Genomic DNA, 27,076 nt, shown 5'->3' with positions numbered 1-27,076 from the left:
CTGACAATTCTGACAATGTCAGGCTGTTTAAAGAAAAAGCAAAACTGAAATTCATAAAAAACTTAAATGTCAAAAGTAATAAAAAGAAGAAAACTTACTTCTATTTCATTCAAATTCATGAAATTCCAATCACCAAATTTCGTTTTTTTGTTTCATTTTGACAGTCTCAAAAAATACATTCCTTCCCCATGCAAAACTGCTCTTGATGACATTTTGGGCATATTAAAGTATCCTACGAGCAATAACTGCCGTATGCTTTATGAAAATTGAAAGCATTGACAGCCATAACTCGAAGAATAAGTTAAATCAACCCAGCGTTCTTGAGCAGGTTTCCCAAGTTTTCCATTTTCCTAGCTCCTTTTCTGAATGTTTTCACATCTGTCAACACTTATTTTTTGTCTGTTACAATCCTCAAATAAGTTTTCTTTCTTTTAAAAATGTGTATGACTAACAAATCCAAATTATATCCCTCTGAATCTTACACAATTATTTTCCTCCCATGAAATACACAACTTTAAAAAATGGCTGCCGCTTACAAATTTACAAAGCCAGGTCTAATATAAATTTGCACTAAGTAACAGAAATATGGATGGATGGTTGGACTTTTTCTCCCTACAAGAAGTGTTTGTTTTTATTATCAAAACAAGCGATCATTCATATTTTTTTAATAAAATTAATAAATATCACCGTCATTTAATGTTGATTGGCGGACTTATTTTCAGCTCAAGACTTCTTTTTTTTTAATGAGAAATTCCGAATAAATGGGGCTCTCAATGGGGGAAACAGTTTTAATATTAACGTTAAAATTATGGAAATTTCGTTTTAACTTGTTTTTAAGCATAAAATAAAAAGAAAATTTGTCTGTTTGTTGTGTAAGATGTAATTTTATTTCATCTCGTGAACTTTAAAAACAGTATTCTCACTCGTGGCTTCGCCACTCGTGAGAATACTGTTTTTAAAGCCCACTCGATGAAATAAAATTTCATCTTACACACAAACAAACAAATATCCTCTATATATTTCTGTTTAAATTATGACTAAATGACTATTGATACTGCATTATCTTTTCAGGACTTTACAACCTGATCTTATATATTGTAAAATAATATTTTGTAAACCCCTTATGTATTTTATTTATACCTGGTTAAATAAAGATATTTGAATTGAATTGAATTGAATTTTTTATTATGTCTCTTTTCACAGTTTGATTTACTGTAAAGCATATATGTTACCGTTTAATAGTTATGCCTAAATGCGCAGGTAAAATCGGTATGAATAAAAACACAGATTTTTTTATAATGCGTTGCTTTTGTATATTAATTTCCGTATGTAGAAATTTATTGACTATTTGTGTAATAAACAAACTTACTCGGTCCATCAATATGCCAGTTTATTTGGTAACTTTATAAATGTACTAATTAAATAGTTCTAAATTGACATAAAATTAAATAGACAGGAAGCTTTTTTTAGTTAAATGGTGGACTTCGCAGGCATCTTAGCGAGAAACTGATAACGATCGCTGATTGGCTTATCTCCGTGACACCTGTCAGCTTGATTGACAGGCGGCGTTATGTTAATTTTCAAAGACTGCATGTTTATATTTTGATACAAAATAACTACATGTATGGCTTTATGCTACGCACGCCTTACGGCACACTTGTTTTTCATCCCTTATTACTTAATCGCTACGTCTTAAAAATCTGAATGACACCGATTAGATTACCATTCGAGCATATTACCGTTTAATCTTATAAATAATGTTTATTTTTGTTTGTTTGTTTTGAAAAATTTTCAGTAATAATTTTTCATCCGACGATGATAACAATAGAAAAATGAAACAATTTCCATAATTGGAATTGGTTCGTTTTATCCATTATATGAACAATATTAAAAATTTGTTTTCTATAAGGTTATTATTACAACTAAACGAAGTGATCAAAATATTGTTTGTTTTTCGAAAAATAAAAAATCTTACCGCGGTATTTATATTTATTGAATTCAAATAAGTTATATACTTCAAAACCAGGAGAGCCTTGCCATTTAGCTTGTGAAACTATTTGAATGTCAAAATAGACTGGACGAGACAGAAAATACAGATAGCAGACCGGCGAAGAGTACATCAAAGCATTTTGGATTGTTTTATATTTAAATGAATTTTGGTGATTAAATCGTTACATATGATACTTTCCTGTATTCATTCCCGTCATATTCCAAGATAAAATTTTGTTATAATTATTATTATTATTATTATTATTATTATTATTATTATTATTATTATTATTATTTCTTCTAATTACTATTATTATCATTAGCATCAATACTATTATCATCAATATTATAAATTATTATAATTATTATTATTATCATTGAAATATTATATATATTATAATTATTATTTATCTATTATTATTATTTTTTTATTATTATTATTACTATTATCACTATTTATTTCTTATTATAATTATTATTATAATAATTATTATTATTTTTATTATTTTTGTTATTAGATCTATTATTTATTTATTTATATATTATTATTATTATTATTATTATTTTGTTGCATATTCCCTGTCATTTTATTTGATTTTTGGATTTTATTTTATTCGTATATTTTGTATTATATGTTATAAGCGCCACACCTAAAAGATAGAACACTCTCCCATTTGCAAGGAATGGGAATTATCTCCCATTATAAGAAATTGGATTTTATCCCATTTATCAAAATGGGATTTTCTTCCCATTATCAAGATGGGTGATTTCATCCATGGGTGCGTTTCACCCATAATGAAAATGGGAGATTCTAAAAATATTTATATTTCGATCTATATTTTTAGGAAGGAATATCTAAAGTCAAGATTTGTGATTTTTTCTAAAAATAATGGTATATATTTTTTTTTAATTCTCCCGTGATTTTTTTCTCCCATTCTCGTAAAGAGGAAATGAAACCCCACGAAACTCCCACTGGGAGACCAAATCCCCAGTGGGGGAATCGAAAAACCCCAATGGGAGAGCCAACTTTGAATGTCTCCCCTGCATTTAATTTTAAGGGTATCTTCTAAATTTTAAGGGTATCTTCTATTCAAAAGCCAGCTTCTACTTGACTCCCTATTCTTGACTGGTCTTTAAATTATTTCTCTAATCAATTTAAAAAAGGTAGCTGAGTTTGCGAAAATTCCGGATTTGCAAACTTATTCCGGAGGCTGTTACGGAAGAAAGGAATGACGGAAGGACAGAAGGAAAGAAGGACGGAACACTATATGCCCCGGCCATTACATGGCGGGGGCATAAAAAAGCTCTTGGCGGACAAACTTTCGTGGATTTGAGTCAAATGCAAGTCAAGCTCTCAATACAAGACCAGGATGTATCTCCTTGTATAAATAGTAAGTCACGTTGTACAAATATAATTCATTAGATATTGAAACGACACGTAAGTAGTATGATACAAGGTGAAAATCTTACTAGCAGCCTGATATCTAATAACTGATGCAGTACGTGATGATCCTTGTTGTGTTTGATCGTTGATTGAGATGATTGTAACTGTATATGCTCTACCAGCATCTATTCCTTGTGTCATGGTGTATGATGTACGAGAAGAGGCTAGGTCTCCTGAATCGTTGTTTACATTGTTATTTTTGGTTGGTCTCCAAGTCACTTTAAATCTGTTGATGTACTGTCTATAATTCTGGGGTATGATCCAAGTAACTGTTATCCTATCAGTTTGTATTGAACTGAAGCCAACATTACTAACTTGTAAATTTGATACTGAAAATAGAGAGGGTAAATAGTGAGAATAAATATTTCTTCAGAACTTTTTTAAACCACTGTAAAACGTTTTTGAAGATCATATAATTGTTCTCAATAGGAGCTAGTACTAAAATGTAAATAAAATAACTAGCATTCCCTACATATGCTTCAAGCATATTTTATAAGAAAGCAACATATTGAAATTGTCACCTTTCAATTTATCCAGTTTCAATAAAATATATCAAAAGATACAGCAAACTCAGTAATTAATTCCGATAACATGATTTTTATATTTTACTTTTGTATTTAAAGTTTAATAATTTAAGAAAATATTGTAAGAAAAAATATTTGTATTATCAAATGGGCATATGAGATTTTCAATGAAAATTATATGCAAGTACTTTATGTTAGTCTTAATCTTATTATTTGTTTGTTTCATTTTATGTCATAATACTTACACTGTGAAAGTTTATAAAGAGACTATTCCAGCTAAAGTGGTAGATGAAGACCCTCCATGCATTATCTAAGATAATAACATTTGAATTTAATCATGAATCTTCCTTAAGCTAGCTGGATAGATTCCTCGCATGAACGAAACCAAAGTCTATTACTTGATTCAAATCCACATAAGTAAGAGGAAGTGACTGGAATTTGGTTACAGATGCCCTTATATCCCTTTTTATTTCATGAAAAAAGTACATAATGCCATGAAATGTTTTCAAAGTCCAAACATTCCTATGTCAGGCATCATGGAATTATATCTTGTTCATTTGTTGGCAAAATAAACATGATAGTCAAAGCATTATCTTGAATGTTCATTTGTTGCCAAAACAAACAAGTTTGGTGACAGAGCAGCAATCTGAGAAAGTTTATAACAGTCTCCAGATTAAGCAAAGTTTTATTCAATTTTACAATGATTATCTTGCATGTTTAACCTGTATATAATGGATGGCTAGTTAGTTTGAATGCCTTAAAATATTTTGGAAAATGAAAAGTTCATGTAATCCATTATCTACCTCTACAGCATCAACAATGAAAGTTTAAATCTTATAATTAATATTTTAAAACCTCCAAATACTGCTTTATTTTTTCTTACTTGGCATACATGTCCCATCATTTACTAGTCCATTGCTATCATAACTTTTAGTATTACATGTACATTTGCTGTTCAAACATACGGCAGCGGGATCAGAACATTCTGCTTCCGTTGCAGCCAAATTGCAAGTATCACCAAGAGCTTTATCTGGCAAAATATAAACAAATATAACATAAAACACACAAACTTGCGAGCGGGGGCAATTCTCAACTTTTATATTTTTTTCTAAAATCAAATAACAAATCTAGAAAATTAAACAGAAAAATATAGTATTTCCTTTTTTTAATTTTAATAGGTAGGTCTAGTTACTGTTATTGCATTGTCTATGAATAAGTACCATAATGTTCAATGATCAAGTTAACATCTGAAACTGTGGTCCAAATTTCATAGTTGTACATCAAAGGACAAGAAAGTAGGTCACTTCATCAAATTTTCTAGGTCAGCTAATATCAATGTAAATCAAAGCACCGGAAAGAAGGTCACTTCATCAAATTACCTAGATCAGCTGATATCAAAGTTCAATTTTACATCTAAAACTGTGCACCTTGGTCCAAATTTCATAGCTTTAGACAAAGCGAAGGGAGTTAAAATATGATTTGACTTGCGCATGAAGTATTTCATGGAACATCCCAGCAAAACATTAGTGTTTGTACCACATATATACAGACTCTTAGGAAAATACAACTGCATTCAATATTTTAACGATTACACCTTCAGTGCAGTGTTTCCATCTAATAGCAATGGGAAGCGAACTGTTAAAGCAACTGTTATTAAACATACAAAAATGATGCTATCTAGCTTCTTATGTATTCATATTGAGATACTACCATGCAATGCTTGGCGCTTCAGTCAACTACATCGTGATTATATGCAATATTGTATAACAGTTGAATTTGTATTAAGTCAGTTGTTTTCTTATGATTATATCAGGATATGTCCAGTATGTAGACGATTTTCACAATCTGTGGTGCATCATGTATTGTTATTCTGCCCAATAAATGACATTTATAGGCACCAATTGTGGAAAAAAGAAAGATTCACAATTTTGGAGGGACAAAAACTATTTTCATTATTGCTCATTAAACTATCATGTTATCTATTATCTGGGTTTCCATCCTTTGACATTGAAGATACATTGTAACAACAAGGTGGCACTTTTTAATACTGTAACTAGGTCAGTACATTACATGTCTTTTCCATTTCATACAATGTACAGATGAGTAAAACTTTAGAGAGAAAACCTGACATGTTGATGCAATTCTATTTAATATAAGGTGTCTGTAATACATAACTAAATAAACAGCTTAAAAGAATTTGAAATGACACGTGCTTGAAATACTTTGTGACATTTAAATGTTATAAGATGTACAATTTTAATTCCTTTAGTCTATAACATTTTGTTAACATTTTGTTTTTGTAATACTTACACACATCATAATTATCTTTAATAAGCATGTTAAAACACATTTTGTAATAATTACAAATATAAAATATGTGTAGGTCAATTATTGGGCAAGGAATTATATTTGAAGATTGAAAAAAACATCAGAATATTTGAAGATTGGTAAACGAATACGAATATTGGAGAGAAAAAAAGGAATGAAATTTTCTAACTTTCAAATTTCAGTTAAGATCATGAATTAAATCCTTGACCTTCGCTTGACCAGTTGTTCATTTGTTTGTATAACACACATAAATTATTATCGCTAATTATTTGTGAAAAGTTGGGGTATTATAAGTTGATCAAAAAGGCACCTGTTTCACTGTTTTTTATTTACCTGTTTAACAGCATAAAATGTTTATTTTCCCGATTTGATTTATCTTACTTTATTGTTTTCTGTGCTTTAATCTTTCTGATAAATTGATAAATGTCTTAAGATAAAAACATATATGTTCAATATTTTAAGATGATCATTACACATTACGTAGAAATTAGATTCCATATGATATTTTATTGCGGAAGCCTAATTTACCCTTAAAATGTTTCATAGCTTATCTAAAATTATAAATAAATAATAAAAAAGGAATACAAGTTAAGTTTCAATAAACAAATATTAAGTTAGTCCTTAAAATGATTCATAGTACTGTCAGTCAATATGTCAATGTGTTACCTCCTGTTAGTAAGACAAATGATCAGCAGCCGGATAAACTAAAATAAGACAATCAAATTTTGATCCTATTTCAAAAGTAAGATTTACAATCAATAAAACAAAACAAAAACTTTGACATAGTATTAAAGTCTTTCTTAATCGTCGATTTTTCCAAGAATATTAAATTAGTATAGTATTCAACCTTATCAATGTCGGATACTACGTAAAAGAGAAATAGAGGAACAAATTTTGTAAAAACGAATATTCGAATATATTCGAACATGGAAAATTGGAAAATGTAAATTTGAACATCAAATTCCTTATTTGTTCCAATTTAATCAGTTTTATCCTTTCATCACAGCTTCTTTCAGTGAAATGCAGATAAATATTGTGTAAGTCATTAATATGTTGATTTTCACATAAAGATTATACTGCATAAAAATCAATAAAACTTTTAGCAATTTGGCAAAACTGTATCCAATGTCTGCTATTAGTAGTATTTTATGTTTTAGGAGACAGGTACAAAATAAATTTATAATAAAGAGGAATCCTGCCTAACTGTTGTTATTTTTTAACATTGAAGTTTACTCACTTGCTACACACTGTTGTTGTTCTTGATGATACCCAGGATCACATTTACACTTGTATATTCCACTCTCCGATATACATGAAGCTCTTGAATCTGAACATTGGTCTCTTGGGTAACCATTATCACTGCAGGTAACTCCAAGACCTCTTCCTAGCAGACAAAAATATAATTTTTTGTTTTGTTTTTTGATTTTGTCAAATATAATATGTGAATATGTGCCACTGCAGGTATCTCCAAAGCTCTTCCTAGACAAAGTCAAATTACACGTTTTTAATTTTTGTCAAAATACATTTTTGCATAAATTATTCATAACTTATTAATAAAAAGTTGTACTTCAAGCTCAGTTATCGTTACCTTTAACATATTTCTTTTCAAAACTAGTATTTGAATTCATACATAGAACAATTAATTGTTCAGTTCAGGCAAAGGATAAGAGGAGGTTACTTGTCTAATTATGAACAATTATTTTATTAAATAGTGTTTCTATCATGTTCAATAAATGAATTTTAAGAAGTATAAAACTTACTTAAAATGCATTGCCTGTTGATTCTGTTGCTGTTCATATTGTCATAATAGGTACTTATACATTGACAAGTATATGAACTACCACTTGACATACATCTAGCATTATTGTCACTACAGGTAGCTGTATCTGGCACAGAAGTTGTTGGTTGAGGGCAGTTACTCCCAACATAAACCTCTGATATAAATAAATTGTTAAACATTGTTAATGAATATAAACACATGTTCAGAATTTGATCTAGAATAAAAAAAAACCTATTTTACAATCATAAAACTGTTACAGATCTCCTGCTATAAATAATATTTAATGAATGCATTTAATTGTGGTTCATCAAGGAATGGTAAAGAAATAAAAACATAAATAAAAAAGAGCTCACAGGAAAAAGCAAGTTTACAAATTAATTTTATACTTCATCAAAGTCTAAGAAGCATGAACAGAAAAAGACTAAATTTAAATATATGGAATCACATCTCATGTTTTAGCATAATTACATGATAAATATAAAAGGACGTGTATATATACTTGATACAATAATATAACATTGAATAATATAAATGTTTAAACATACTTTGCATACAAGATCCACCAGATTCTACACCATTTGTATCATAATATCCATTTCTACACTGACAGATTCTAGTACCACTACTACTACCACATTCTGCGTTGCTTGTTGAACACTGGCTGGAATCTTGACATGCATCACTTAAAGCTTGATAAGAACAGTAAAATAGAAAATTTTTCCATTTAATAAATAAATATATTTAAATCATTCACATTTATGAACATATATTAATTCTAGGTGCGATTTAAGAGAATACCTGCCGTAGTTAATTAGTAAATTAAGTAAATTGCTAGATCACAAATCTTCATCATTAATGCATATCTAATCCTAGTCCTATCTGATCCGTATTTTCATTAAGATGTTCTTCCTGTGGCTTAACGAACAGCAAAAGAATAAATATATTGATGTCTTAGCATAATAACATGATAAATATGAAAAGGAAATGTAACAATAGTCTTCCTGAAGTAATTGCGATGGTAATGTAACCATGGTAATGTAATGATAGTAACCATTCTTACGTGAACATCTTTTACTACTACATTCAATATTTGTTTCTTAACATTGAACATTTTGATTGCAACTGTGAACGAACTGTCTTGCATTTGTAAGGTACCTTATGATAAGTGTCATATCAATAAGAGAACCCCTTGACTTTATTTGTATATAAAAATATAAATAAAAATGATTTTTGTCATGCCTCTCTATTTGAAACTGAGTACGATGTAGAATTTTCATTTTCCTAGGTGAGCACTTTGTAGAAATACATACATTGCTTTGAGAGAAGCATATAAATCAACTTAAGCATCCAATGAAAAGCAAAAATAATTAATTATTAGTTATTATACTAGTGTAATATCGTTTTTATTAAATGGCTTGATTATACTCTTGCGCCGCGGTTTATGTGATTATATTCTCTTTTGAATATATAAAATAAATCATATGCAATCATTTCAATAACGGAAGATAAAAAAAAATACCGAGTTTCTAATCAGGAAAACTGTTCCGGTAAAATAAAACCTAATACGGAATAATTGAAATTTAAGCTTGTTTTCTTGAAATTCTTTTCATAAAAATAAAAGCGCATACGTATGAATTCAATTAAGGTAGAGCACCCCATATACACAATTTCCACTTTGAAGAGTATTCAAATAGGCTAGAATCACTGTAAAGTGTATTGAAACTGAGGGCCGTGGGTTCAAACCCCAGAAGGGGAAACTTTTTTTTTTCTTTTCGTTTTAACATTTTTATTAATCTATCTAATGGAAGAAAAAATTGTTTCATTTTAATTATATAATTATTGTAGGTTTTTATTTACTAAATAATGCCAAAAATAGTAAATATGTACCAGATATGTTCAAAGTTTAATAAAATAAAAACTACACGATAAAAGTATTGTATATTTTGCAAGACCAACCAATAATACTTTTCAGAAAATTTAAGCAATTTTTTGAAAACAGCTCCTCATTGTGGAAAATTTTAGGGATATTTTAAATAAGGCTTGTTACATAGGTACATGGTCAAATAAGAGTTAAAAGTGAGTGGGGTAGGGTTACTTTTTATACATATTAAAAACATTTAGTTTAAAAAAATCATTTTGCTTGTTTAATTTGTTACCCCTTAAAGTCATAATTTGTTTCTTGCCAATGAGCAATAGGAAAACATTTTCATAATGATGATATTATAGATTATTTAGAGTTTCCTCATTTCTGAAAAAAAAACCTTTTAATGGCAAAGTTTTAGTTCAGAAAAATGTCCATACCTCATGAACCACATGGTAAATTTTGTTTAAATTTTGCATACAGGTGACATTTGAGGCATATAACTGTCCTATGTTGTCAATTTTATAGTTTCTTATAATGCCCATTAGGGGTGTTCTACCTTAAATTGGTACCAGAACATGTCACTCAATTTTCAGTATAGTCAGTGTTGCATGTACAAGTAAAAATTCCTGCAGTGTTTGTACAGCCTGCATTGTTGCCACAGTTATGAATATTTTTAGTGCATTCATCAACATTTGTAATTAAATTGTCTGTATGTATAAATGAAATTTCCTATTAAAGATGTTTAAGCGCAGGACTTTATAAGTAAGGTATTATCTATGTGAAGTATGTCATTAATAGTTTACTATTGATTCTCTTTTTATAAAAATTGAAACATATAGGACTCTGTGCTCATATTTCATCATTAATTCTACTAAGTGGGTTTGTTTCGGTTTTCTTAATTTAGAAATTTCAGAAATCCGAACATTTTGGCTAGTCAGACTTCAGAAGTTACTTTTTATTTATAACACTAATAAATAAAGGTTGATAAGGTAACCGACAAGGAATTTTACTTCCTTTATTTGAACAACTTTTTATGTAAATTGAATATAAACTGAAAACGTTCCTACATTAATTTTATTATACACAAACTATACGGTCAAATGTTTTAGTTATAACTAAAGGAAACAACAATTATTTTCAAAAAGTGTTTCAAGAAAGGCTTACCTTGTGTGAGTGTACAGTTAAGGAGATGGCAGAGGATACAAAGGGATAGCTGAAAAAACACAGTCATGTTTTAATAATGTAGTTAAGTACGATAATATAAATAATACAGATCTATGTTAAGCATATAAAACCTGTGCGGCAGATCATCATCAATCGATTTTTAATTTTTGAAAATCTAACTGAAATCTCTTAAAACGTTTCGTTTGAGGTATCACTTTAAATAATATCTCTAACATATATGGATATTAAAGGTAAATGTTCCCATTGAAGCATTTGTGCCTTTTCCAGTATGCTTGCAGAAATTTGTGATATCACATCATTTTTCTCATTAAAATATCGCCGCATAGAATGAGAAAAGTAAAGAAGCCTCATTGGAACGATTTCAAAACGTTCCGTTCAAAACGAGACTATAAATCTTGCAAAAGATATAATAATATGTTTCTAAAACAGCAACGTTTTAAACAAGAAATTTATTAAAATATTGCGCATGAAAACCTGTGCTTTTTAAAAATTTATATAAGATTATTACTCACGAAAATATTATGTCCATACATCATGGGAACGGTTTGCATACATTTAGGTTTTTATAAACTTTATATAAATTATTTCAGGAAGTAAAATTCAGTTGAAAGGCTTTTAAATTTAGTTGACTGATTAAACCACACGGTAAAAAAAGTTTAAAATTACATTACCTACTTGACGTACTTCATATTTGATGATAAAAGTGATACTGTCTATGGTAGATACATGATATGATAATCACGTGATATTTACTTCATTTATTTTCTAATTCGCTCTGCTTGACCGAAAATAAATTATTAATCAACTAATAAGAGTTGTGAAACCTTCAGTCTTAGGCAGAATAAACAACAACACTCAAGTAGGATAAAGGCCTTCGCATTGTTTCAATATCGAGAAAAACAAAGAAGGAGATAGTTATAAACTTTAACCAATTTAATTATAACGTTCATAATGTCGTAACCAATATACACTATCAATTAACTTTAGCTATGATAACAGCCTATAGATAATCATAAAATATTCGACAAATTAAACACTTAAACTTGATGCAGATAATAAATTTTCTATACTGTCCTTCACATAACCATCTTTGGCTTTCTCACTACGCCAACTACCGTGTCGTTTAAATAGTCTATCTGATATATCAAAATTAGCAGCAGCTGTACATCCGCCACAAACTATAAAGTCCAAACTTGGTCTTATCTAGACCTAAATCTTTTTAACATTTCAAGTAAAACCTCTCTGGTATAATAATACTGGAATCAGTGAAATAATTTTACCAGTACACCTCGCCATATCTCGCGCAGACACGAAAGGAAATTTACCTATGATGAAGGTATTACACTGTACTTCGCTTTTCACACGCCTATCGGGAATTTCTAAAACCTTATCCTTTAAATTCCATAATAAGCTTAACCATTCTAAATTTCGAACTGGAGTTTATATCGAGTATTGATCAAAAAACCTGCTTTGATGAAGACATCTTTAACAAAATCAGCATCTTTAAGCGTACATTCCAACGTTTTATTTACTCCCCACCCATCATCTAAAAACAAAACAAATCTGATTCCCTGAAGACGAATGAATTTTACAATAAATCTTAAACATTTAGTCCCAATAAACGGTGCCGACGTCAACCCAAATGGTAATACAGTAAAAATATGATAAATAAGATCAACGAGGAAAGGTGGCGTTCAATGAACGCAACCCCCATATGACCCAGCAACAAGAACCAGTGGCAAGGAGCCCAGGCGGACCAAAACATAATATTTAAGCGTAGCGTTCTCAGTCCATGAAAATCCAAAAAAATGTGGTGATACGCAGATGAAATGTCAAATTTAAACATAAAACCATTCTTAAACATATAATCTGACGCAACCTTCCAGTCCTAAAATTTAAAGTTCCTTCTTAACAAATGTATTCATGACACTTAAATCTAAAATTAAACGCGTTTTACCCGAACTGTTCACAGACACTGAAAAAGGGTTTACCAAAAAAGGCTGAAAAGGCACTTCTAACACACTGCAAGACTTAACTAAATCAGCAACTGCGTCAGTTACAAAATCAGAATGGTCAAATGCAGATTCATTATTTTTCATGAAATATGATTGAGTAATATTGTAAAAAGGTATGACGTAAGCTTTTTTACTGCGTCAAAAATAAAATCAGATGCCTCTAAAACATTTCACAAATAATCAGCGTGTAATCTCAGTCTACCCTTTACGCCCGAATTTACTTCAAAATTATCATCTTAAGAAACATATTGAAATTCAAAATATCTTGAATGTGATCATAAAATATCAGTTTCAACTTCATTTACTGAAAAATTACAAAAATAACTATGAGCTGAAAAATACTCATCTATATCACTAAACTGTCTTTCATCAGTTTGTTTCGACTGGCTGTGGCTTGAATGACATTCCTCGGTTATCGCCTTTGATTTCTGTTGGGGACTGGTACGTGATAATTCCCGGGGAAGTTCTGCTGATGTCGGGAACGGGACAAAAAGTTTCAAATTGACTACTAGTAGGAGTAGAAATAGAATTAGTCGCAGGACCTCGACTAATGGATAAGTTTCTCTTCTTTGACAATGCCCTTGCCTCGGCTTTACGAATTTAACGATCATTGTCGCTATCACTTGCCAATTCGTCAGACTCGTATTCTGCGACAGTTCCCCACCCAGCAGGGGATTTGTCTGCTAACCTGACAAGTTTATTCCTCTTATGTATTATTTTGCACTGTACACTCAAGCAACCGAAGCGAACTTAACTGTTCTCCTGACTTCACTAAAGACTGTACGCGCCCAATGTCTTGTAAAACTTCACAATTGAAATCGTACTGTCGCTTGTTCTCTTTATATTTAAAGTCAACAGGTGAGCGTTTACTGACAGTTTTTTGCAACTTGCGAATGCTTTTCTCTGAATACCCTGAAATTTCCACTTTTATTTCTTCTTTGAAAGAAGAAAGTTCTTTTTTCAGAAATGAATCAAACCCATAATTTGAAGGACATTCACCACGTGTACTCTCAATAAAGAAAACCGTATAACGCAAAACGATGTGTTCACTGCAATGCGAAGTCCTCGAGTGGCGATTTACTCGCCTTTCAGTTATGTATCCATATCAAGACGTGCGAGAACAAAATATTCGTGCTTACTATGTTATACCTCACTTAACCGGACAATTATAACTCTTAACCTGCAATGAATACATATAATGTCTAATGTATAATTTCGAATTACATTGTCATGTTTCACTTGATGTGTAGGGTCGTGTCTAAAAACTTAAACACGACTCTTAATGTTGTCACGATATTTGTGTGATATACGTTTATCATGAATACGTCGCATTATTATGTATCGTGCAATAATGTCAAAAGTACTATTAGATTTCAATTTAAAGTCGACGCGCGGCATGATGTGAAAAATGACAATGCGACAAGCGATAGGACACATGGGAAATGACAATGCGACGCGACATGTGATAATGCGACACAAGATATGAATACTCGAGATATGACAATAAGACAAAAGATATGGAAGTAACATTTTAATGTCGTGGCTAATTGTATGGTGAAAGAAAATCTGATTTCTTTTAATTTTATTATTATGTGTTATATCACATTGTCATGCGCGTGCCACATCGTCGTAATGTAGTTTCGTGGGTTCCTGTGTCGGCTTTTGTGTTTATGTCGCCAGATTTCAGGATGCAAAGATATAAATGGCACCCAAGAAAGAAATAAAATGTAAGAAGTGGATCGATTTTCAGAGTTAAAATAAGTTTTGTAATAGAATGGATAGCATTTTTAGCATGTGTTTTTGAGGTGACTTATACTAACGTCTTAACTTCTTTATGCATAAATGTACATGTATCTTTCTGAATAAAACATGAACATGTATACATATGTCTTGTCATGGCTTTTTGATTTATACATGTACATGTATATTATACATGTACATGTACATATATATTGATGTTTTGTCATGTCTTCCTGGTTTATATATGAACATGTATCCTTAAGCTTTGTCATGTCTTTCTGATTTATACATGAACATGTATACATATATCTTGTCATGTCTTTGTGATTTAAACATGAACATATATCCTTACGTTTTGTCATGTCTTTCTGATTAATACATGAACATGTGTACATATGTCTAGTCATGTCTTTGTGATTTATACATGCACATGAATCCTTAAGTTTTGTCATGTCTTTCTGATAAATACATGTACATGTATATATATGTCTAATCATGTCTTTCTGGTTTATATAGGCACATGTATCCTTAAGCTTTGTCATGCCTTTCTGATTTATACATGAACATGTAAACATATGTCTTGTCATGTCTTTGTGATTTTAACATGAACATATATCCTTAAGTTTTGTCATATCTTTCTGATTTATACATGAACATGTGTACATATGTCTAGTCATGTCTTTGTGATTTATACATGCACATGAATCCTTAAGTTTTGTCATGTCTTCCTGGTTTATACATTGACATGTATACATATGTCTTGTCATGTCTTTGTTATTTAAACATGAACATATATCCTTAAGTTTTGTCATGTCTTTCAAGTTTATACATGGACATGTATACATATGTCTTGTCATGTCTTTCTGATTTAAACATGTAAATGAATCCTTAAGTTTTGTTATACCTTTATGATTAATGCATGAACATTTATACATATGTCTAGTCATATCTTTCTGATTAATACATGTACATGTATGCTTAAGTTTTGTCATGTCTTTCTGATTTATACATGAACATATATACATATTTCTTGTCATGTCTTTCTGATTTATACATGTATACCTATGTCTTGTCATGTATTTCTGATTAATACATGAACATAGGTCCTTAAGTTTGTCATGTCTTTCTGATTTTTACATGTACAAGTTTTGTTATATTTTCTGATTAATACATGAACATGTATACATATGTCTTGTCATGTCCTTCTGATTTATATATGTACATGTATCCTTATGTTTTGTTATGTCTTTCTGGTTTATACATGAAAATGTATTCTTAAAATAACAAGAATAAAGATCAACAAGGCAAAGGCAACGATCACAGGACACCGCCCCCGGACACACCCAAGCAGAACACCCAGAAGGCACCAAACAAGTACCTGGAGTGAAAACAAGGGCGAAAGGAGCGGGACATGTAAACAAAAACAGGCACATAAGGAAAAAAAATAAAGGGAAAAGGGCTGTACGGGTGAAAAGGTGGGAGGGATGGGGGGATTAAAAATGGAAGGGGGGGGGGAGAGAAAATACATACCGTCAACGACAATCCAACAAGACAGACATCACAAAACATGTAAACATCCAAAAACAAGTAACATTCCAGACAAGAAAAACACGTGAAGGAACACAAAGGGGTACCGCCTTGGAACGGTCAGTGGTAGTTAAACCACTGGGGAGTTTAAACCGGTTTTAGGCGCGCCAAACCTCACTCTTAGCCCCAATATGTTCATGAATGACACGAAAATGTATATAAAATTAATCCCAGCCAAGTGAAATTCTAACAATGGTGATGGTTACATTATACGAAATAAATAAAACACATACAAAATTATGTAAATATGTAGAAAAAGTTACTGCAAAATGACCATTACCAAAGTCTTCGATGCCTGAAAGGAAGGCAGAGCACAGGAAAATCACCTACAAGGGCCCGACGAAGCAAGTTTTGTCATGTCTTTCTGATTAAAGCATGAACATGTATACATATGTCTTGCCATATCTGTCTGATTGATACATGTACATGTACCCTTAAGTTTTGTCATGTCTTTCTGATTAATGTATAACCATGTATACATATGTCTTGTCATGTCTTTTTGATTTATATACGTACATGTGTTCTAAAGATTTGTCATGTCTTTCTGATTTATACATGAACATGTATCTTTATGTTTTGTCATTTCTTTCTGATTTATTCATGGATATGTAACCTTATGTTTTTTCCGTCTTTCTGGTTTATATTTGAACATGCATACTAAAGTTTCATCATGTCTTTTTGGTTTAAACATGAACATGTAACTATACATTTGTTTTCTTATGTCTTTCTGATTTATACGTGTATCCTTTATTATTGTCATTTATTTCTTATTCATAAATGAACTTTAAAAGTCAAGTTGTGTCATGTCTTTACGATTTATTCACGAACATATATCCTTAGGTTTTGCCATGTCTTTCTGATTTATACATGAATATGTATACTTAACTTTTGTCATGTCTTTCTGATGTATACATGGATATGTAATTTTACGTTTTGCCATATCTTTCTGATTTCAACATGCACATGCATACAGAAGTTTTGTCATGTCTTTCTGATTTATACATGAACATGTAAACTTAACTTTTGTCATGTATTATTTATTTATACATGGGTTGGTAACCTTAAGTTTTGCCATATCTTTCTGATTTATACATGCACATGCATACTTAAGTTTTGCCATATCTTTGTGATTTATACATGTTCATGCATACTTACATTTTGCCATGTCTTTTCTGATTTATACATGAACATGCATACTTAAGTTTTGTCATGTCTTTCTGATTTATACATGAACATGTAAACTTAACGTTTGTCATGTATTTTTTATTTATTCTTGGATTTGTAACCTAAAGTTTTGCCATATTTTTCTGATTTTAAAATGTACATGCATATTTAAGTTTTGCCATGTCTTTATGATTTATACATGAACATGTATAAATCATAAGGACCTTACGGAACATACAAAAACTAAACTAAGCTCACGGGGCAGAAATCAAAGTCTTTGCTAAGCATTCCAGACACTGAATGGATCAGACAAAAGACGGAAAGGAAATTAAAGATTTGTTAGACAAGAAGACACATGATACATTAGTAAACAAGACACGACAAATAAGACTTAATGGATCAAGGGCATCAACGTTACAACAAAATGGAATAATTTATTTGATTAAACATAAAATGCAGTAAATAATAATTAATATAATTATAGGAAAACATTTGCCATTTTCCAACATATACGTGTAACGTATTCATCTGTCTCAATCATCTGAAAATGACAGGAGACATTTCTTCAAAATAGACTTAACAATATTCGTTAGCGTTAATTTTAATCATCACACAGAACATATCTTATTAACAAAAAATATATTATAAACAGTAGTTCTTTTTTCTGCATTAATATTTTTCATTACTATTCCTAATTATATTGGCATACAAACGTTTTCATCCTTGTATTTCAATCAATTTGCATAGAAGAAGGACAAATGAAATAACTTGAACAGGAAATTGACATAGTATGGCCTTAAGGTTGTGAAACAAAAATGTAAAACATCTAAATTTGACCTAATTCTTGATAGCTTGCTCATGCCAAGCAGGTGCAAGTGGGTAAAATAGCAATATCACTTCAAGTTTAAACTTAATAATACATTTGCCGTAATTTTGCAATGTTCAAAACATAGCTAATACAATACACGACAACAGTTAAAAACAAACAAATTGACCTCAAATAATTATTATTTCAAATAATAATTTTTGGAACAAATATGCACTTTTATGTACAGAAAGAGAAAATCGCCGGAAAATGATTCACTCTTTCTGTATATAAGGGTATACATTTTCGAGAAAAAAAATAACAAAACATTATGTAGAGATAACCGTCATACAATGGTCTTCCAACTTCATATCAGTGTAAATCAAGTCTGTGTATGTGACAAAAACGCGCTTGAGAGAGTTCGATATTGCAGGAATTTATCTCATGTACAGTTAGCCATTACAAAATGAACGCGACTACTTAAAAAAAGATCTAGAAGATTGTATTAGTTAAAAGATCTTCTTCATTGCTATATCAAGCTTAAAGGCAAAGATATTTAACTCAAGGAAAATAAAAGCAACTACTCAATAACTTATAGTCGCCATTCGGACCTGCGATTTGTTCTTTATTGATGTCAAGTCTTAAGATATTTTGTAAAAAACGCACAATTTTCTCGTGGCAACTGTTTAACTGTTCGACCAATATCGTTGCAAATTCGATTTTGTACAAATTTGATGGGTCTTCTTTGAAATTTTTATGCCTAAAGCCCTCACCCAAATAAATTGCTCAGGAGAATTCGGCGTGGCTTGGTCATTTTTTGCACCGGTGAGTTGTTCTTCATCTATATAAATTTCAGAAAAAAAGATCATTTTCACGATCCTACCGTTCAAAAACATTTTGACCAATTTCAGTGCAAATTTCATTCTGTACAACCTTGGAGGTTATTCTTTGTACTTAAAAGGTCACAAGCCCTAATCCAAGTGATAAGTCCAGGTTATTTCTGCGTTGCTTGGTCATGTTTTGAACCGCGATTGGATATAAATTTCGAAAAAAACCATCATTTTCACAAGCCTACTGTTCAAAAACCATTTGACCAATTCCGTTGCAAATTTAATTTTGTACAACTAGGGCGGGTCTTCTGTAAATGTTTTAAGTTTTAAAGCCCTAACCCAAGGTAAATGTCCAGGAGATTTCCTCATGGCTTAGTTATTTTTTTGCACCGCGATTTGTTCTTTCTCTTTGTAAATTTCCAAAAAACATCATATTCATGAGCCTACCGTTCAAAAATCATTTGACCAGTTCCTATGCAAATTTAATTTTGTACAACTATGGAGGGTCTACTGAACATGTGCCCTAACCCAAGGAACATGTCCAGGAGATTTTCCCATGGCTGGCTCATTTTCCGGCGATTTGCTCTGTCTGTATACAAAGTGTATACATTTTCGAGAAAAAAAAATCATTATTTAGAGCCAACCGTTCATACAGTGGTCTTCAAACTTCATATAAAAGTAAATCAGTTCTTGTGTGTGTGACAAAAATGCGCTTGAGAGATGAGAGGGCTCGATCTTGCAGGAATTGGTCCCATGTACAGTTAGCTATGATTACAAAATGATCGCTACGTACTTACACACATCTAGTAGATTGTATTTGTTAAAAGGATTTTCTTCGCAGATATATAATGTTTCAAGGCACAGAGATTTAACTCAAGGAAAATAAGACGAACTACTCCACGTTAAATAGTCGCTATTTGGACCTGTGATCTTTTCTTTATTTATAGAAAGTCTTAAGAAATTGCGTAAAAACCATCATTTTCTCGAGTCAACTGTTGAAAAACCATTATCGCTGCAAATTCGATTTTGTACAACCTTAGAGGGTATTCTTTGTACATAAAAAGGCCTAAAGCCCTAACCCAGAACATTTCCAGGAGATTTCCGCGTGTCTTGGTCATTTTATTGCACCGCGATTTGTTCTTTCTCTAGATAAATTTCAGGAAAAAAGTCATTTTCACGAACCTTCCCTTCAAAAACCAATTGACCGATTCCGTTGCAAATTTAATTGTGTACAACTTTGGAGGGTGTACTGTACATGTTATAAGTTTTAAAGCCCTAACCAAAGGAACATGTCCAGGAGATTTCCGCGTGGCATGGTCATTTTATTGCTCCGCGATTTGTTCTTTCTCTATATATATTTCAGAAAAAATATCATTTTCACGAACCTACCCTTCAAAAACCAATTGACCAATTCCGTTGCATATTTAATTTTCTACAACTTTGGAGGGTATACTGCACAAGTTATAAGTTTTAATGCCCTAACCCAAGGAACATGTCCAGGAGATTTCCGCGTGGCTTAGTCATTTTATTGCACCGTGATTTGTTCTTTCTCTATATATATTTCAGAAAAAAAATCATTTTCACGAGCCTACCCTTCAAAAACCGAATTGACCAATTACGTTGCAAATTTATATTTGTACAACTTTGGAGGGTGTACTGTACATGTTATAAGTTTTAAAGCCCTAACCCAAAGAACATGTCCAGGAGATTTCCGTGTAGCTTGGTCATTTTTTGCACCGAGTGTAATTCAAGGTAAATAAAAGCAACTACTCCACGTTCAATAGTCGCTATTCGGACCAGAGATCTTTTCTTTATTTATATAAAGTCTTAAGAAATTGCGTAAAAACGCATCATTTTCTCGTGTCATCTGTTAAAAGATCATTTGACAAATACCGCTGCAAATTCGATTTTGTATATTTTTGGAGGGTCTTCTTTGAACATTATAAGGCCTAAAGCCCTAACCCAAGAAATATGTCCAGGAGATTTCCGCGTGGCTTAGTCATGTTTGCACATCAATTTCTTCTTTCTCAATATAAATTTCAGAAAAATCATCATTTTCACGAGCCTACCGTTCAAAAACCATTGGACCAAATCCAATGCATTCGATTTTGAACAACCTTAGAGGGTATTCTTTGTACATAAAAAGGCCTTAATCCCTAACCCAAGTAATATGTGGCTTGGTCATTTTTTGCACCGCTATTTGTTCTTTCTCTATATAAATTTCGGAAAAAAAATCATATTCACGAGCCTACCGTTCAAAAAGCGTTTGACAAATTCCGTTGCAAATTTAATTTTGTACATCTACATGATCTAGGGAGGGTCTTCTGTAGATGTTTAAGTTTTAAAGCCCTTACCCAAGGAAAATGTCCGGGAGATTTCCGCATGATTTGGTCAATTTCCGTCGATTTGCTCTTTCTGTATACAATGTGTATAGATTTTCGAGAAAAAAAATCATTATTTAGAAACAACCGTTCAAATAGTGGTCTTCAAACTTCATAAAAAGTAAATCAGTTCTGGTGTGTGTGACAAAAATGCGCTTGCAGGAATTGATCTCTTGTACAGTTAGCCATTGCAAAATGAACGCTACGTACTAAAAAGTCTAATAGATTGTGTAAGTTAAACGTATCTTCTTCACTGCTATAAGGCTTAAAGGCACAGAGTTTTTAACTCAAGGAAAATAAGAGCAACTACTCCACGTTCAGTAGTCGCTGTTCCGACCTGCAATTGGTTCTTTATTTATATAAGGTCTTAAGAAATTGTGAAATTAAATGCATCATTTTCTCGTGTCAACTGTTGAAAAACCATTTGACCAATATCGTTGCAAAATTGATTTGTACAACTTTGGAGGGTCTTCTTTGAATTGGTCATTTTTTGCACCGCAATTTATTCTTTCTCTATATAAATTTCGGAAAAAGATCAATTTCACGAGCCTACCGTTCAAAAACCATTTGACCAATTCCCATGCCGATTCGATTTTGTACAACTATGGAGGGTCTTTTTTTGTTTTTAGTTTTAGAGCCCTAACCCAAGGAACATGTCCAGGATATTCCCCATGGATTGGTCATTTATTTTCACTGACATACATTACCTAATTATATTAACTGTCTTTGTTGTCAACACATGGGTCATGAAATATTTATTTTGCAAATTAGATATAAGCAATTGCAAAAAATTCTTAGATCCATTGTTAGCCTCATTGAACCAGTTTTTTTCTGATAGTATCATTTGATTTGATTGTTATGATCAAACATAACAACACCGATGACATTTAATTCTCTGGTACGATATAGTTACTTCACGAGAAACATGTCTGCCAATTATATTCAGACCCGGATGTTGTGGTTTTTTTTAAAAAATATTTCAACTTGCGTGCTGTATATCTTTGCCCTTTGACAATTATGCTCTGCTTTGAGAGATGATAAATATGTTGATATTTTTATGACAACTTTATTCTTTGAAATTATATTTTATATAAATATATATAGCTTTTTTAGGTTGATTGTAACTTCTGTAACGTCTGCTCTTTAAACCAACGTCAAACATTTTTATTAAGCTGAAGGCTTTTATAACGTAGAATTCCATTGGTTGCAAATGTAAACCAATCACGATTTTATACAGCTCGCCGAAAAATTGTTTCACTCATTGTTAATTATTCCTGAAGACTTTACTGTAGTTCATTGAAATGTCTTACCAAGCTGTAAGATGAAGGTTGATTTAATAATAGCTTACTTATAGACGCGACTGGTCATGCAGTAAATAAACTGACATATACTTCTTATTATCTAATATATTACTTTCCTTTTTAGTCTAAGGTAAAGTATAAACTAATTATTATATTTTTTTGAACTTCCCTTTCAGTAAAAGTGCACATTCTCTATTATTATATCCTTCCGAAATGTCCTTACTTTAAAACAAGATTTATTGTGCGTGTCTTATCAACATGAAAATTAGGAAAAACTAGTCACAAATAGATTTACAAATTTAATCATAAAGTAGTCTTTCCCTATAGTAAATAGTTACCGCCTTGTCCCTCCTCCCGTCCGTCTGTCCGGTACACTCTTTTACTGAGTAAAACTTGTAAACAATTGATAAAATCTCATCAAAACTTCAAACAGTTATAGATGGTAATTGAAGGTACTAGTGTGATAGAGCTCTACAGTGATCGGTGTTTAAACAATCTCTCTTTCAAATACAAACTACTAGCAAAAGACTAAATATTTTCCCAAACATCTTAAGATTAATTCCAATGTAAACTCAAGTCAATATAGATATGTATATTGTTGTGTATTATGCATCACTATTTACATAATTTATACTGCGATATTGATGCTGTGTATCATGTGATTAATGTATATGTATATTTGTGTCTTATTCATCCAATAAGCCTGGATGTTGTAAGATTATGTTAAAATGTTTATTTTTCGTTATTTATAAATTGTCATACACATATCACCTACCAACGGACCTACCTACATACCTAGCTACTTATTTTTTTACTTACTTACTTACGAAAAATATGAAACATTTCATTGGATCTGATTTAAACTTCACACAATGAAACGACACTCGACAATAAGAAGCGACACTTGACAACGCAGAGCAACATTTCTAAAATGTCACCCTGCCCTTTTTTTCCGCGACATTTTAGGCGACATTGTGACATATCATAAGACATTTTCGAGCGTCGCTTTGCAAGGTCGCTCGTCGCTCCGCGTTGTCGAACTCACTTCACTTTGTCAAATGTCACTTCTCATTGTCGTGTGTCGACCCTTCGATGCACCGAACGACATTAAAAAAAATGGCACGAATAGGACACCATACAAATTGGCCCAATCTCTTGTTATAAATTTGAATTTATTCTTTTATTTTGACTTACATCAATTATCTTTACTTTAAATTGTTAAGAAGTCTTTATCTTTTTATATTAACTTATATTATCGTATAATGGCTATATGGTATATATAGTTTAATGCCAAATAAAAAATTGAGTTTTATTTAAGTATCTTTTTGATCAAAGCATGGGCCATAAACATATTTTGCAAATCAGATAAAAAATATTATCAAAAATTATGAGATCCATTGTTATCCTCATTGAAACATTTTATTCTGACACTGTCTTTTGAATAGATTGTTAAGATCAAACACAAGTTAATAAGTTTAACAAATTTGATTCATATCAAATCAGGGGGTCAACGATCCATGTGGCAAAATGCACAGTAAAATTACAAATATGGCAGTTTATATACTAGCATATAAGACCTACATAAATATTATTAACGAACATATTTACGTTCTCGTTTACGTAACAGTAAACATAATTTATTTAGCAACAGGTAGATTAATTTCACTTGAGTATTGCATTTAAAATAGTTTTACATAATTACAACGAAATATAGCAACGAAACTGGTGACAATTATGAATATAAACCGTCCAAAATACATAGATAACTAAGTGATTGAAGCACTTTACTGAAAATATATCACGTTCAGAGGCAAATTACGATTATAAGTTTTCTACACCTTAATTACCTTGATTACGTTGAATGAAAATACTGTTGTTCTATCATTAAAAGCTCTTTTAATATAACATGCAAGACGTTTTATTATAGTATCATTATCAAAGTTCATAAGAGCAATAAATTTTATCATATTTGGATGTCTCCAATAACATGGCGATATAAACTGCTTCCTTAGGTTAATATATCTATTTCATTGAAACACAAAGTGAAACTCGTCCTCTAAAACATTACATTCAGAACATTTGCGATAACCATACGGAGAAGCCCTTGGCGGGTGCCATCTACCTGTTTAAACATATAATCTGTGTGACAAAAATACACGAAACTTTTAATATTTAAAATATTAAAGTACGATCAAAAGCAAAAATTGATTATGTTTCTAAAAAAGATTGCTCTTGTGGAATTGTTTAGTCTATCATTACATTTTTGAACAAACTGGTCTCTTATTTTTTGTTTGACATTAAATAAATTTAAACAGATCAACATCACCAACTGTTTGAAATATCCATGCGTCTATGAAACCCAGTTTAAAAAGTACGTTTTTAACACAATGCTACTGAGGTTCTTGTTATACACCTGTACGATATAGTTTCTTTACGAGTAACAAAGTATGTTCATATTTATAGACCTGAATGCTGTTTTAAAAATAAACTGTATTTTTATATAATTTTTTATGCTTGCCCGTCGAAATATATGTACCGTTTTTGACAGATAATAAATATGTAAATGTTGTAGATATTTTTTTATAAGAGTTTTTTATGATATAAGTTTATTATATATATATATATATATATATATATATATATATATATATATATATATATATATATATATATATATATATATATATATATATATATATATATATATATATATATATATATATATATATAGTCGTCCTGGAAAGTCATTATTTTAGAACAAAACTATTTTTTGTGACTTATCAACAAGAAAATGAGGTAAAATTAGACATACGTAAAGTTACAAATATAATCAGGATGTAGACTTTCCAAAAACGTATATAGTTGTCGCATTGTCCTAAATTATTAATTATCTCATCTAATCTCCTTTTAAAAAAATACTTACTACTAACAAAAGACTAAAATTTTTCTCGAACATGTTAAAATTTAAATCTCAATGTTAATGCAAGTCAGTTTATATATTTACATTGTTTCGTATCATACACGAACATTTATACTGCAATGTTTATGCTGTGCACAGTATAATAGTAATTTCATGTGAACTATTATAACTGTGTATGTAAATGTGTGTCTTATTCGTTCAAGAGGGTTAGATGTTGTTAAATTAATTTTTTGTTATTTATCAAGCTATCTATTTTCCGACATATTCAATTTACTTTTGACGAAAAACATGAAATGTTTAATGGGATCTGATTTATACTTTACACAATAATAGAGAAATATGAGAGAAATTGCATTGTATAAGAATAATTTTAAATGAATCCTTTGCAATTTGATAGAATGTATTAAATTGGGTAAAATTAAGTTGAATAATTCTTGTACGGAGCATTACTTACAAAGTATAAATATTGTGTTAGAAATTCATTCATTTGTAAAAAGTAGGGATGGAAATGCTGTATTAACCATCCATAATCGTACCTTTCTTAGTTTTGGAGTCATAAATAGTATGAATAGTACATGCAGTATCTTGGTTGATTCTGAACCTTTGAGTGAAGAAGTGTTCAATAAGGTCAATAATGTCATTTATATTTTGTAGGTAAATATCTATGTTTTGATGCTTACCCCTTTCGTTTTCCCTTATTTGTATTAACATTCATAGGCAAAGATGCAGGATTGGATGTATCTATCGCTTTAAGCGATATTCTTGTTCAAATATGAAGTAAAATTAAAATAAATTATCGCGGCGAATATATTATCAAATTATTCCAAATTAATCTTATTGATATAATTAGTTAAGAAACTGTGCATTTTTCTAATATTAATAACAGAGATAGATTACTTATATATAATAAATGTATAATCGGTTAACATGTGACAAGATTAAAAGATAAAATTGATAATCAGTTATTGATTCAGAAAATAATCAGCAAATACAATCTTTACTAATTTATTAAAATGATTTGATTGTATATATGATAGATATAACAAAACGTTTGATGTTTTGAAATATACGGAAATACGCATATATCACTTTAATATCTTAAAAAAGTTAAACTTTAGTACAAAAAAAAAACTAAAAAAAATAACAATGGTAAGTTTTTTTTCCTTTACTTCCGTGTGTTGTTTACTTCGGTTTAAGGATTGTTTATCGATATTAAATT

The 27,076-nt window shown here is 30.7% G+C and overlaps 1 protein-coding gene across 1 annotated transcript; it reads right to left on the bottom strand.

Annotated features, from left to right (window-relative positions):
* Positions 1-4,767: 4,767 nt before the first annotated feature.
* LOC132713947 (fibrillin-1-like) lies at positions 4,768-11,735 on the bottom strand. The gene is made up of 6 exons (XM_060696650.1): positions 11,627-11,735; positions 11,094-11,142; positions 8,611-8,754; positions 8,046-8,219; positions 7,523-7,669; positions 4,768-4,987 (listed from the first exon to the last, which is right to left on the bottom strand). Exons 1-6 carry the CDS (start codon positions 11,663-11,665, stop codon positions 4,827-4,829), a joined length of 714 nt encoding a protein of 237 aa, XP_060552633.1. The 5' UTR covers positions 11,666-11,735; the 3' UTR covers positions 4,768-4,826.
* Between the last annotated feature and the right edge of the window lie 15,341 nt (positions 11,736-27,076).

Source organism: Ruditapes philippinarum, unplaced genomic scaffold (assembly GCF_026571515.1).
Source record: "Ruditapes philippinarum isolate M1 unplaced genomic scaffold, ASM2657151v2 ctg4973_1_1_1_1, whole genome shotgun sequence".
Lineage (NCBI taxonomy): Eukaryota > Metazoa > Mollusca > Bivalvia > Venerida > Veneridae > Ruditapes > Ruditapes philippinarum.
This window is presented reverse-complemented; position numbering and strand designations above follow the sequence as displayed.

Excerpts from the sequence above, each read along its gene's own strand:
- LOC132713947 (XM_060696650.1), bottom strand. The coding sequence starts at position 11,665 with ATGCAAACCGTTCCCATGATGTATGGACATAATATTTTC. Across the intron at positions 11,143-11,626 it reads TGTATGGACATAATATTTTC|CTATCCCTTTGTATCCTCTG; the intron begins GTGAGTAATAAT and ends GTGTTTTTTCAG. Across the intron at positions 7,670-8,045 it reads CAACAGGCAATGCATTTTAA|GAAGAGGTCTTGGAGTTACC; the intron begins GTAAGTTTTATA and ends TTTGTCTGCTAG.